Genomic DNA, 14,033 nt, shown 5'->3' with positions numbered 1-14,033 from the left:
GTTCAGAGTGTTCAGCAGGCTCAGGGCACTGGTGTTGCCTCACCATGTATTCAAGCCAGCAAACAGGTTAATGTTGCTCTGTTGTTTTTGATTTAATGATATTCTAAAGATAATTTGATCAGCTCTGCTGGCAAGGTGGAGCTTCTGTCTCTGCAGAAGAAACAATGCCATATGTTGCATGTGGTGGTAAACACACATGAATGTGAAATCATCTGAGATCACCCTCCATGTCTCTCTTTGCACAGTGCCCTTTAGGGAGGCTCCCACCTACTCCAACAGGAGGAGGAGGCCTCCCAGCACCTTGGCAGCCCCCCGGATCCTGCTCCGCTCCAACAGCGACAACAACCTGAACATCAACAACCTCCCTGAGTGGTCAGCCTCCTCTTCTGCCTCTTCACACCGCAGCCTTTCCCCTCACCTGCTCCAACAGATGCAGAATAATCCCAATGGAACTGTAAAAACTGTGGGGAGTTACACTCCATCCTCCCGAAGCCGCTCACCGTCCCTCAACAGGCTGGGAGAGGATGCCAAGAGGCAGCAGCACAGGCACATCAGGTGAGCTTCGGCTGTTTCACAGCACGAGGTACTCCTAAAAGCACCATACTGGCCTGCCACGTTCCTTTATGTTATTTACACTCTCTAGAATGTATAGTTATTCATTCTCAGCACAGTGGACTGTGCCCAAGTGTAAGTATTTTAATTGGAAGCACCAAAGCCAGCTGTTTCCTTACAGAGCTCCAGCAGCCAGGCAGACTTTCAAGTTCAGCAGTGACTTAACACAGAGTTTGCACCTCCAGCTCAAGGTGCTGGCTCTGCACATCTTCCCATAGTTGAAATAAGGATTGTATATAACAGTGAAGCAAACTGTTTCTGGGATACCTGGTCCCTTCACAGAACTATTGGTCATGCCTGGAACCTGTGTTGGAGCTGCTCATGAGTGATGGAGCAGAGGCTGTTTAAGTTCTCTCTTCTGTAGGTGTGTGCTGAACCAAAGTGTGAAATAGAGGGAGTAATGTGATCTAGCAGGCATCCTGGACAAATATCCTGCAGCTCTGTCCCACTGCAGAGCAAATCCTGGCTAATGAGAGTCATGTAGCTATTGTAAGCCATGGAATAAAGCGGAGGGCTGGGGCTAAGTTTTGATCGCATATGGGGGCTGCAGATTTGAGAAGGCACTGCCCTGGACTCAGGAGCTCCTGTCAAATGTGAAAGAGATGGGGCTGCACCAGGACAAGGAGTTAAAGTGCTGCAAAAAGGCTGTGAGGCATCGGAGCTGAGCGCTGGTGGGGAGAACCAGAGCTCACACGTTTTGGCCAAGCACATGTAACTCATTTGAAAATCAGGCTTTGTCTGTTCTGCTTCCTAATATGTATGTATATGTTTGCTGTTCAGAGTAGTAAAGGACCTGGGCATTGTCAAGGAATGCAGCTGTTGGTTTCTCTTTGCTGTTTGTCAGTGTAAGGGATGTTAAATGGAGTTTTCAAGTCAGTAAAACAAAATGTCATGTGGCTGACACTGTTACCTTGCCTGTTCCTCTGCTCTCCCTGGCCCTAGGCGCCCAAACTGCCAGGCACTGTTTGTGATGGATACAATACTGCTGAACAGGGGAGATCTGGTGAATTGTGAGACAGTTGTCTGGCATGTAAGAAGGAGTGAAATTAAGGGGAAGGAAGGGGATACAGATTCCGTATGCCAGTGGTTTCATGCAGCAAAGCAAGCTCATCTTGCTTTGTTGTATGTTACAATAATGCCAAAAGCTCATTTGGGTATAATTTGGGTGGCATTTCCTCACAGAGCCCAGTAACAGCTCAAGATCAGTCTGTAATGAGGCTTCAACTGGATGAGGAGTTGAAATGAGGAGGTTGTAAGGATCTTTTCAGAGAATGAGTGTTCTTGTGTTCCTCTGGATTCTGCTGATGCCACCTTAGAGTCAGTGATTATTTTAGCTGAATGGGATAAAAAGTGCCTTTTCATCAATGTTCCTGGGATAACACACTTCAAATTCTAGAAGTATAAACAATCCTTTGAGTTGGGCGTAACAATTAGAATTTTTTTTTTATTAAGCAAACATTTACTTGCTTTGACTTTGTTCAGCCACTTTACTCTTCCCTTTCTGAAAGGTAGCTCAAGTGACAATGGGAACCAATTTAATTCCTGAGAGTTTGTGGATATAAAATTTTGGTGTTTCTCTTAGTGCATCAGAATCACAGCTGCCAAAACTGCTACCCAGTTGCAGAGTTCCCTCTGTGCCACCAAGACTTGTTTCAGAGAAGTCCAGAGTAAGTGCAAGTACTGAGAAGAGAGCTGAAGGCTCTCTAAATTTAAAGACAACTAAAAGGATTTATATATATAATTTTTCCTGCAAATAATGCATTTTCTTGCCACAGGCCCATTTTGCAGTCAGAAATGGCACCTTATATGACACTTTCCTCACAGATTTTGTTTAACTGCATGACCACCTACTTACTGTTAGTTAAATGTGGGAACTGTTGCTGTCTCTGCTTATTATTTGCAAATATAACAGTCACTGTGAAGCTGTTGCTCCCCTGAGATGGAAAAGCCCTTTTTGACAGAGCAGGAAGTTGGGTTGTGGAACAGAAGCAGCCAGAAGGGGCACAGTGATGGAGAAGGTCAGACTGTGACAAAGGGTTAATGAGGTCTGTGGGATTTGTGCTGTGGAGAGATGCTGGAAAGCCATGCTGGAAGGGGTTCACGTGACTTTTGCAGCCCGTGTGGCTCAGGTGTTCTGTCTACTCAAACTGAAAGAGGAGAGATTTAGATTGGATATTAGGAAGAAATTCTTTCCTGAGAGGGTGGCAAGTCACTGGAACAGACTTTCCAGAGAAGCTGTGGCTGCCCCATCCCTGGAAGTGTCCAAGGCCAGGCTGGAACAACCTGGTCCAATGGAAGGTGTCCCTGCCCATGACAGGGGGTGGCACTGGATGGTCTTAAAGGTCCCTTCCAAGCCAAACTGTTCTTGATTCTCACAAGGCTGTTGCTCTTCACAGCAAAGTGGTTGGGAGGAGGGGAGTGGGAATGAAAGGGAAGGGACAGCCTTTGTGTGGAACTTACCCCACAGAAATTGGTGAATGAGGTGCCAGCACAGCCTCAGTGAGGGCTGAGCTGCCAAGGATGGCCACCTTCTTCGGGCTGAGAGAGAAACATGTCTACACCTCTCTTGAAATCTCCGCATCCTCCTCCTGCTCCTTCCTGGCATGGCACTTGCTGGGATCGGAGCCCACGCTGGGGACAAGTAAGGGAGAGGAAAGATCTCTTTTTAAAAAGTCCTGCACCCCACGTTGCAGCCCTGATTTCCATTAGTGAGCCTGTTGCCTGAGAAGTTCTGCATTCCTTGTGTGGGTTTAATGTGCCATTTCCCTTTTCTCTTTCAGTGAGGGAGAAAATGAATGTATCTTCTGTGCTTGCAGTTAAAGTAGATGCTGGGAGATAACACTGGGAATAGCTGCCACCAGACTAGGCAGAAACACAGCTTGATACAAGTGGAAATCAGATGTGTAGCTATAGTTTATAGATCTGGATTTTTTTATGGTGATGACTGTTCCTCCACTTATAAGGGAAAAGGAATGGAGCAAAAGAACTGAAATCTGAATGTCATCTTTTACAGGCTTTCTTTAAACAACTGTGAGAGCTGGCTGAGGTTTCTGGTGCAAACTCCATCACAGACATGCAACCAGAGCTCACTTCTAAACTCCTGAGTGGGGCTTACCATTAGCAGCATCCCTTCACAGTAATAGAACAGAACAAGGTGAAAGGGGCATGCAATTCCAAATGGTGAAGAGGTTACTGCAGGAAAATGGGAGTGTTCCTGATAGGAAAGATCCAATAGGTGAGGGTTTTTATCAGACTTCTGTACCTATTGACTTACTGGCTCCCATTTTGGTAGGAGACTGGTTAAAAAAAAAAAAAAAAAAAAAAGGTGAAATCTCAGCAGACTCCAGGCTTGTATTTCATTTTGCTTAAAGCAGTTTGAACTACTTTCTTACGTGAAGGCAAGCAGAGTGTTTTAATGCCAAACCACCACTGAATCACCTTTCTTCCTTTGGTAGCCTAACTTTTCCCTACCAATCTCCGTTAATACTACTCCTTCTCATTCATATTTTCCTTTTCTAGACTTTGGTTAAGACTGCAAGTTTTTATGCTTTGGGGTTTTTTTGAAGTTGACCGCAAGTTTGTTATGATCTATCCTATAGTTTTCCCACCCTCTTTAGTATTTGCCTCTTTCTCTTTTCATATCTTTTTGACAGTTCACTCATTTTCCCATAGGTTTAAGAGTGATCTTATGCATTGTTCTCCACCTTTCAACAATTCCTTTTTTATACACGATGACTGTGAGGTGGTTGTGACCTGTGGCTCTCATGGGCACATTCTGGAGTCACTGAGTGAGCTGGTGATTGCCATCCAGAAGAAATGATCATTTGGAAAATGTTAACCACAAGTAGCAGGCTTTGTGCAGATCTAAATTTAACCTTGGGCATTGGAGTGATGAAGTAACTTGATTATTCAGTCCATTTAGTTAATAATTCAGTGATCTCACTTGTTCACTCTGTGTTACAAAGATATCCATTCCCAAGAATTGTAAATACAGACATTTTCAAGTCCCTCTGACAAACTGACATGCTGGGAATGTATGATGGGCATATAAATTTTGAATTTAATTAGGGCCTGGGAATGTGCAAGTTTAATTTGTGGAAAAACTAAAAGCTTTAATGCTGTGTGTTTTCTGTTCTATACCATTATGGTCAGGTGAATATTGATCATGTTTCGTACTGAAAGATTTCAACTCTTGAAAGCTCCTGTTTGGTATTTTTTCTGCATGGTTAGATGTCTTACTGGGAGACAGTTTTGTTATTCACTGCTTAATTTAATCCTGCTAATGTGATGGTAAATTATTAACTTTCCCCTTTTGAGTAAGCTGTTAATGATTTTTCATTTCAATTTCCAGTGCCGTTTACAGTACCAGTGCCAACAAAGATACTCTGTCTGCCTTGGATTATCAGGGTCCCAAAAGGAAGCTCTACAGTGCTGTCCCTGGGAGACTTTTTATCGTTGTAAAGCCATATCAACCTCAAGGGGAAGGGGAAATTCACCTGCACAAAGGAGATAGAGTCAAAGGTGAGCACCTAATTCATTTGGAATAAACCTTTTCTCCTGCTAGGTGGGAATTTTATGTAAAAAATTCTCTTTTACACGGGTGGAAGTAATCTGTATGGTGAAAGTTCTTTTATGCATTTATTTCTTTGCAGGGTATTTTGCTCCTGGTTCTGTTTTGTAACCAATGCTTATGTAGTTGCCACTTTAACTGACTTCGAAATGCTGCTGCAACTCACAACTCTGTGCAGTAATAGCACCATTTTCTCTTACCCAGGGCACGGAATTTGCTGCTGGAGCCATTCAAGAGGCACTGCTCCAGGGCTTTAAGGGGTTGTAAACATGTCAGCTATCTAAACAGCTCAGGAAGGGAATGGGGGTAAGGTCAGCTCTGCTTCAGGCCCTTTCTTCCAGGAACATTTAATTGATTAAGTAGAAAATGTCCCCTCATGCGACTTGGGGTAAGTGGGCAGGGAGAACCTCCTGTGAATATAATTTTGGAGGAAGCATGGTGGTGCATGTGAAACTTCTGTTCACTACTGCAATTACCTGCTAAGACCAGGTTTAAACTAAGGCCAAGCTTTTTTATTGCTTTGAAGGCAGTTAATACATCCAGGTACAGCTGACAAAATGTGAGAGAGGGTGTACTGGACTCGTCTTCCCCAGAGTGAGGTGTAAGGCTGTGGTTTTGCACATCCAGGTAAAACAGAATAAAAGAGACTTTGTGTTGGACCCATACAAATCAAACAACAGTTATGGAAATCAAACAAAAGGGATTAAATTCAATGTCCTAAATAAAAGTGTTAAGCGGCTGCTAATTTTCTTGAGAAGGGAACTACTTATCTCACAAAGGAAGACTTCAAATACCTCCTCCCTTGAGCCTGCAAACAGTAGCTGGGAAAAAAATAGGGAGCCATTAGAAGGTATTTTTGCATTTTTATTTTTGGATGTACTGATTCTGAAGCATTTTTGAGTTTAATAATTTCTCTTAACTCCAGCCCTCAGAAGGTGTAAGACAGAAATTTGAAGGGTGCTGCACTTAAAGGTAAAACATGCAAAGTTAATTTTAAATGCAAGGACGAAGGGAGAAGGTTAAACTTAAAGTCTGTATGGCTGAGAAGATAATTTTGCAGTTCTCAAGGTTGTTCCCTGATCAGGTAGGAAGCCGTGACTATGATCTCATGGTGCACAAGAAGTAGGATGAAATTTTGGTGGTACTAAGTAACTTTCTCCACTCAGTGTTCATAGAGATCTTGCAGATGTCAATGGACAAGGAATGAGTGGCTGTTCAGTGGCAGGTGTTGGACACAGAGCTGTTCAATTGTCCTGTTGGATTTAAGGATGCAGGAATATTCTGTTTATGTAGAGGACTGAATATCAACCACACAGGTTCTTCTCACCAGAATAAGACAACTCTGGTCAGTTCTGGGAAAAGACAAGACAGAAATTGTGTTTCCTGGCAAAAGAGGAAACACTGCAACACGTTGCCTGGAATGCTGAATATTTTAGAGGCATTCCCTATCTGGCAGGTGGTTTACCTTAGGTTTTGAGACTATTATATGCAAAAGTAATCCCAGAATAAAGGATTTCAATTTCAATGAAGTGTTTAATGCTTTTGAAAAATTAATTCAGGAGTCCTTGATTCTAAGTTACAGTAACAGTCACAGGAAAACATTGCAGGAAGGAATTAGTCAACTTTTCATGTTTTCATAAAATGGTGTTGCCTAAATGTGAGACCAATGATTTTGGGGGGGCACTCTAAATGCTAAAATAAAAAATGGAATTATGGCTAGGGTTTCTTCTCTGTGGGGAAAATGTAAGTTTATTGAAAGTAACACATTAATTATTACTGTCATTAAAAGGGGGATGTGCCCATCCTACATCAAATCATTCCTGCGGGGATTATTTTTTCAGCTTCAAGAATCTGATTTGCACATTGAATTGAAATCTGGCAGAGTTTTTGCAAGTCCATTTGTTTTAAAGCATTTTAGTGAACTTTGCTGCAAAGTCTGGAGAGGTTTCTAGATGTGTCAGCCTGTTTTGGAGAGGGTTTGGGGAAAGAACAAGTGTACATAGGGATTGTCAGTGTTACTCCCAAGGATGAAACCTTGTGAAATGTAATTTAAGGCTGTTTGCATGGCAGGGCTGGAACAGTGTGTGACAGGCTCCCAGAGCTAATCAAAGGGAAAACTTCCAGAACAAGATCAAATCCTATTTTGTGTTACCATGTCAATGGTTCCTCAGCTGCAGCAAAAAAATATGTCAGAATGAACACGGCAAGGTCATGGAAAGAACAAAGAGTGCAGGGAAAAGACAGTGGTGCTTTAAAGAGGTCTCTGTTGTGTAACAGTATCCAAGAAGCTGCTCAAACTTTTTGTGCCAAAAATCCAGGTCCAATTAAATCTGGATTCCCGTCCCTGTTTCAGTCAAAATGTAATAATTGCTAGACAATAAGTGTAGTGATAGGACAAGGAGCAATGGCTTTGAACTGAAAGATGGTAGATTTAGACTGGATTTGAGGAAGAAATTCTTCCCTGGGAGGGGGTGAAGCCCTGGCACAGGTGGCCCAGAGAAGTTGTGGCTGCCCCATCCCTAGAAGTGTCCAAGGCCAGGTTGGACAGAGCTTGGAGCAATCTGGGATAGTGGAAGGTTGCCCTTTCACTGGGAGAAGGTTGGAACAAGATGATCTTGAAGGTCCCTTCCAACCTAAACTATTCCAGGATTCTGTGATGTTTAAAAAAATTACTCCATGTGAGCAGGATGGGCTCCCTCTCCATTCTCCCAAAGCACAGGCAGTAGAACTCAGAGTCCTGAGTGCTGTGGGAATGCCAGAACTGCTAACTATAAGGAGATCCAGCATTTTTTCCTCTTTCTGAGCAGGAATACTTGGTACTGGATGTATTTTCTGTCTTTTACAGACTTACTTAGCAAGACCATGGCTCAGCCTGTTTGGCGTTTAGCAGCTTGCTCTGTGCAGTCCTTGGAGGAAATGGGAGAATATTAAACCCCATGGAATTCAATTTTTCCTTCACTTTGGAAACGTCTTATCCTCACTGAGAAATGGAAAAGCTTTGTCTTGGCCTCTCTTCTCTCCAGCTTGGTGACTGCACTGTTTTGTGTAAGGACTGATGCCCAAGTCCTGGCTCTTAGATTGCTCTGGGGTGTTCAAACTTGCCCTGGCACTGGCTGTGGGATTGTGCCCCGTGTTCAGGCTGACCCCAGGGAGATGCTCATCACGAGTACATCCCATGAGACTAATCACAGCAAAGATGTAGCAAGGCATTTATTGCAGGGATAAAACCCCAGAACAACATATTAGAGAAAGGGATTACTTAGGAAATGTTTTTATGGATTTTCTTTTTTAACTTGGCAGAATTAGAAGGGTCACAGAGAGGGATGAATTCCTAAACTCTTGATGAAAAGTCAGATGTTTTCATCAGATGCAGATGAAGCAGGGTTGTTTTTTTTTTTCTTTCTAAAACTGGTAGAAGTGCATGAGTGACAATAGTTCACAGTGTGTGATACAAGGAAACTGCGCAGAGAAATCTGTGAATGGGCAAGGTTCAAAGAAATGTAAACTAAACAAAATGGTCTTGTATTCATAGGATATTATGTAGCCTGTACAAAAATACCTGCTGTATTTTTAGTTGTTAGTCATACACACTGACATCATTTGCATGTCTGCCACTCATGAGAGAAGAGCCATGGCTGCTTGCAAAAATAAATCTGATCTCTTTATTTATACCAGAACTGCCCTAATCTTACATTTTCACATCAATAAAGGAGACCTAGTTTTATTCCTCACTGAAACACTTCTAATATTTTGTTTTTCTATTTTTTTTCTTTCTTCCTTCTGTATCTGAAAGTCCATAGCAATAAATCTGCCACAATCCAAATGCACACAAACATATATAAAATAGCTGTAAAATTAATTTGATTCAGCTTTTGTGCTCCTAAATTGAATTCTTGCACTGGAAATTAAATGGTCTCTTTGATAGCAAAACTCAGAGAATGCAATGCTCAAAAAATTCTTTGTGAGCAAATTAGTAGTTTTCTTGTCCATGAAGATAAAGCAATAGAGAAGGTTTATGGGAATGACAGGTCTGAGTTCCAGGTGCAGACAGGCTCTGGTCACTTCAAAACTAAACAGTCAGAACTGTTTTCAGAGTCTGAGTTATATTAAAACATACCTAAAATGCACATGAACTATCCTTCACTGATTTAGAAAGAAAAAACCCACCTGATTAAAGTACTTTGAGAGCATTTGAAGTCTCACCCTGCTTACAGCTTTGTTTTTCTTGGTCTCCCTAGATCCTTCTTCTTTCCAGGCTGCCCCCTCCTCAGCTCTCTCAGCCTTTTCTATTGCCCAGTGTATGGAAAAACAGGGAGTTATTTCAGTATCTCAAATATGCTCCAACAGACTTCCAGGAGCCCTCTGAGATACCTCTGGTGCAGGCACATCACAGAGGAGTTGTGGTAAACCCAAATGTAGCTCTCAGCTCCATTCCTCAGGGTCAGAGGAGCAGGACTAACTCAGTAGCAGCAGCTCAAGCATCTGCTCTGGGCAGGAAGTCAGTACTTCTGTGCATCAGAAATATTGACTCTTGTGACTTTGCTTTTATTTCAGTGTGATCTCATCCAGCAGAGCAATCCAAATATATCACTAACATTTTCATTTCTTGTGAAATCCACTTGTAAGTCATTTTGAAAAAGAAAGATTATTAAGCCCCTGCTGTGCTGAAAGATATTGCCAACAGACAGTGCTTGTGGGCAGGAGGAACGTTGGTCTCCTGAGCTTTTGCACTTGTTAGATTAGTAAACAAAATACTGGGAAGGGATGAGCTTCAGAAAGGCTGTTCTGTTTCTTCAAGAGCATTTTGTATCTTGTGTGGGTAGGTGTGGCAGAAAAATTGAACCTAAGAGGTTTGCAAGGTGTTGTTCAGCTGCTGTTTCACATGAAGGATGAAATGAATGTGAAAAGGAATATTAATTTTACCCAGGTTCACTGGTCTTTTGCTTCCTTTCTGTCTCCTGATTTGAATGGATTGATTTCAGTTCTTAACATGACAAACAGGGGCTCATCACAGGTCCTGTGCTAACTCATTCCTTCAAGCTGCTTGTGCCTGAAGGGCAGAACAGAGTCGTGCTATCAAAATGTAACAAAGACCTGGGCTTGCTCCTGCTCCAGCAGGAGAGTTCCCTTTGCTGTCAGAGGCCATGGGAAGGGATTAGGAGGTAAAAGCATCCACAAATCCCCTGTCATTGTGCTTGGCTACTTTAAGACATCCTTTCTTGGGTAGTCAGCAACTGGCCTGGAATATTCAGGGGACAGGGAGCACCAGGAGTTGGAGAGGAGCTGTGAGTGCACCAGCGTGGTGCAACGCAACACCGCAGGCTCTGCATCTGGGTTGGCTTGGGGCCCTTCTCCATTACTTCTCTCTGAATTCCCCTGATTCAAGTTCAGGCATCACCGTGGAGAAGAGCAAACTTGACTCTGACTGCACCTCCCTCAAGAGAGCTGGGGATCAGCGGGCAGATTTTTGCGATGTGTGATTTCTGACCAGAACTCAAATCAGTGCAGATTGATTTCTCACACCGTTTTAATCTCTCCCTCACTTTCTCAAAACTATTTCACAGACACGTAAATAACAGGGAAAAGGTGATCTTCATAGAAACTTTATGGCAAAGGGAAAAAGCTCCCACAGAGGGCCAAATGTTGAACAGCACAGCTCCCTCAGTTCTCTTTCAACTGAGCCATATTTCCTCAGATTTAGAGGATTATGTGCAGTTTATTGTATTTGTAGGTTTGACGTGGTTTGAGAGTGGTTGCTCTGTTAGTAGCCCCAGTCATCTTCTCACCCCAAGGTTCTTTTCCTGAAGTGCTTGTTTGCACTGTTTCTTTCCTGAGAAAGCAGAGGTGAGAAAAGGTGAAGAGGTGTTTTAAGTCAGGATCTTTGCATTATCTCCCTAATTTGGTTAGCTCCCATAACTCCAGCTGGGAAGGAACTGCTGCATTTCCTTCTCCACCACAAGAAATGTCTGTAGGGCCGCCGTCCATTCTGACTGCTCAGGTCAATTAGCCAGAATCATTAACTGCAGATACATGAGGCTTCCCTTCCAGACTGTTGGTGGAGCGCCCAGGAAGGTCTGTGTGTGCTGGAATTCTCCCTGTGCCTGGCAGCAGGGCGAGGGGCACTGAGTCCTCCCCACTCTGCTGCTCTGACCTCAGGTTCTGTCAGGCTCTCATGATGACGTCTTTGGGAGCCAGAACCAGCCTGCCCAGAAGAGAGAACAGCCAGATCCTGCTCAGCATCCCTCCCAGGGAGGGAGGAAGGGAGGGATTGCTGTCTGGAGCCAGGAGGGCCAGAGGAATGGAGTCAGAAAAATCCCTGTCTTTAACAGAGAGCATGATTAAGTTGTAACTCGTGCTGACCTTCGTTTATGTTGTATGTAAAGTTTGTTTGCATCCAAGAATCATGGAATCATAGGATGTTTTTAGGGGTTGAGATGGACCTTAAGGGTCATCCAATCCCAATCTCTGGCTTTGAGATTAGTATGTTATATTAATATCAATTACAATAGTTACATTGCCAATAGACTTAAATTTGCAAGAAATATTTGAAATATATAATTTTCTGGCAGAATCTCACAGATTTTAAGTATAATGCTTTAAAGACATTAAAATACGAGCTCCTGATTGCCACCTGCCTATCCATGTTTTCCTGTTACCCAGTAGTTTGGTGCTTATCCAATTTTGCTTTGCAGTTTTGTTCATATAATTGGACACAACTCCTCTTTTAAACCACAGTTTTAAACCACTGTGAAGAGATGTCCCAGGATTCCTGATGTTGCAAGAACCTTTATTTCACTCTTACAAAATCAGATTCATTTTGTAATTCAGGTTGTGTGTAAAGAGCCTCTGACCTGCTCTTGCCATAGCAACCACACCTCTTGATTTTACCAAAAGAAAAGCGAAACCCACTGGAAATTGGAAAGCCTTATTATTAATTTTGGGAAAGTTATCCTTTGATTTACCATTGTTTTGTCCTTCAGCAGGGAAAACATTGGTTAGAAAATCTCTTGCTGGTAACAGATTATCTGTTACATTGAATCTCTTAAACACTATTGGGAGAGGAAAGATAGAAATGAAGGCCTTATTAAAAAAAAAAAAACAACAAACATTCATGGCTACAATAGATAAATTACATTTTTCTTTTAAGTTCTTCACTTTGGAGTGAGTGAAGTGTTGCTAGTTTTTATAAATCTATAATTTATTATGGCCTTGGCTCATGTTGCAGAATTTCTTATTAATGGCACCACGTGAGGGGGATGGAGATAATTTCAAGGTTTTAGGGGATGTAGAACCATCTAGAGATCAACTTCTACATTGGATTATGAGCTTGTCCCCCATATCCACAGCAATTTGTCTGTCTCTGCACATCAGCTGAACCCAGGGCTGTCCCTCATTTGTCTCTTGCAACTTCAGCAGGCTTTTCCTTCTTCTCCAGGCCCCCAGCATGAGGCTTTTCCCAGAATGCTGAAGGCTGTCTGCATTATAGCAGCACTCATTTCACCCTTCCACTTCTTTTCCATGGATGTTATGTCTTCAGGCAGGACTACACAAGTTTTTCCTTTGCTCTGGCTATTAGTGATGGCTAATACTCAATAATTCATATATTAATGGGCTAAAGTGGGTCTGGTTCTGCTCTGTAGGAATCCCTTTTCACCCTGCACTCACAGACTTCCAAGGCAAATTTCATTTCCCAAAAGTGTAGATTTGCATCAGCTGCTACTGCCACAAACACATGAAATCACTCCATGTGTTTGAAATACCCAACTTCCTCCTTACAGTGCCTCTCTCTTTTTAGAGCTGGAAATATCTGTGTGATTTGGAGTGTCAGCGGATCTGACAGATTAATAAAATACCAAATTAGGGAAGTCTGTCTCAACATATAAGTAGTTTTTGTTATGAGCATCTTGCCAGTTTGTGGAGTGAAATTCAGGACTGAGATTCAGTGCTGAAAACTCCTCTCAAAAAAAAAAAAAGGCAGCTAATTACTGGCAATAGGACTCTCACTGTCTCACATTTGGAAATTTCTTTTGGCTGGAGTCCTACACTCTCTTTTATGACTGAGAATAAACCAATGTACAGTCAGATTTTGCAATGATTCAAATATATACATATAGGTTATTAAGTTTTCCTGGTTCACTATCTCATATCTAAGAAATGCTTTCTTATGGGAGCAGATGTTACATTGTTAAAAGTGTATTGGAAGCTGCTGAATTCCCCATTTATAGTGGATGGATGATCAGGGGATGTTTTATGTAACACTTAATTATCAGATGGACAATGTGTGTTAGTTAATTTGCACAGGCTTTAAATATTTTGAAGAACGCCTGGAATACAGCAACATATTTTTCATTAATTATGCCCCTATGTTTATATTATTTTAAAAAAGACGTTACAACATTTTTTAATTCAGCCTTATTTTCAGTGTAGAGTTGTTGGTGTCATCCAAGGTCAGTGCCCTCCCCCAGTATCCCATAACTTGCTAGGTTTATAGGAGTTATAGGTTTCCTCATATATGTCAGAAAGGTGCTTGAGAAACTGTGCCTTTGGGACCCATCCAGATGCAGGACTTTTCCTTAATGGATATTTCCTGAGTATGTGCTACTTGCTGTGGTGGTGTGTAAGTGTGCAATTCATGGAATCTGTCTCTTGGAATATACTACATTAAAAAGCTTAAAAGTGATGTATTTATAAACATTTTGCTGTCAAATATCTCTGTTAATAGATGGCCATGCTCTGTAAGTGATACCACAAATAGCTGAGGGTTGCATTAATAAAAACCCTGGTAAACATTTCAAATGCAGTTTTACAGCTCCTGGTGTCTCAAACCAGACTGCTTTCACATTACCAAGAA

The 14,033-nt window shown here is 42.2% G+C and overlaps 1 protein-coding gene across 7 annotated transcripts in view; it reads left to right on the top strand.

Annotated features, from left to right (window-relative positions):
* Window positions 1–14,033, top strand: part of SHANK2 (SH3 and multiple ankyrin repeat domains 2) — a 266,084-nt gene that overhangs the window by 90,711 nt on the left and 161,340 nt on the right. For all 7 annotated transcript variants that reach the window (XM_068194246.1, XM_068194245.1, XM_068194249.1 and 4 more), the window contains 2 exons: window positions 246–555; window positions 4,964–5,133. In XM_068194246.1, the coding sequence (XP_068050347.1) occupies window positions 246–555; window positions 4,964–5,133 (480 nt within the window). The remainder of the gene's footprint in view (window positions 1–245; window positions 556–4,963; window positions 5,134–14,033) is intronic.

This window comes from Anomalospiza imberbis, chromosome 6 (genome assembly GCF_031753505.1).
Source record: "Anomalospiza imberbis isolate Cuckoo-Finch-1a 21T00152 chromosome 6, ASM3175350v1, whole genome shotgun sequence".
In the NCBI taxonomy this organism is placed as follows: Eukaryota; Metazoa; Chordata; class Aves; order Passeriformes; family Viduidae; genus Anomalospiza; species Anomalospiza imberbis.
The sequence above is the reverse complement of the archived record's forward strand: the minus strand, read 5'-3'. Positions and strand labels throughout refer to the sequence as shown.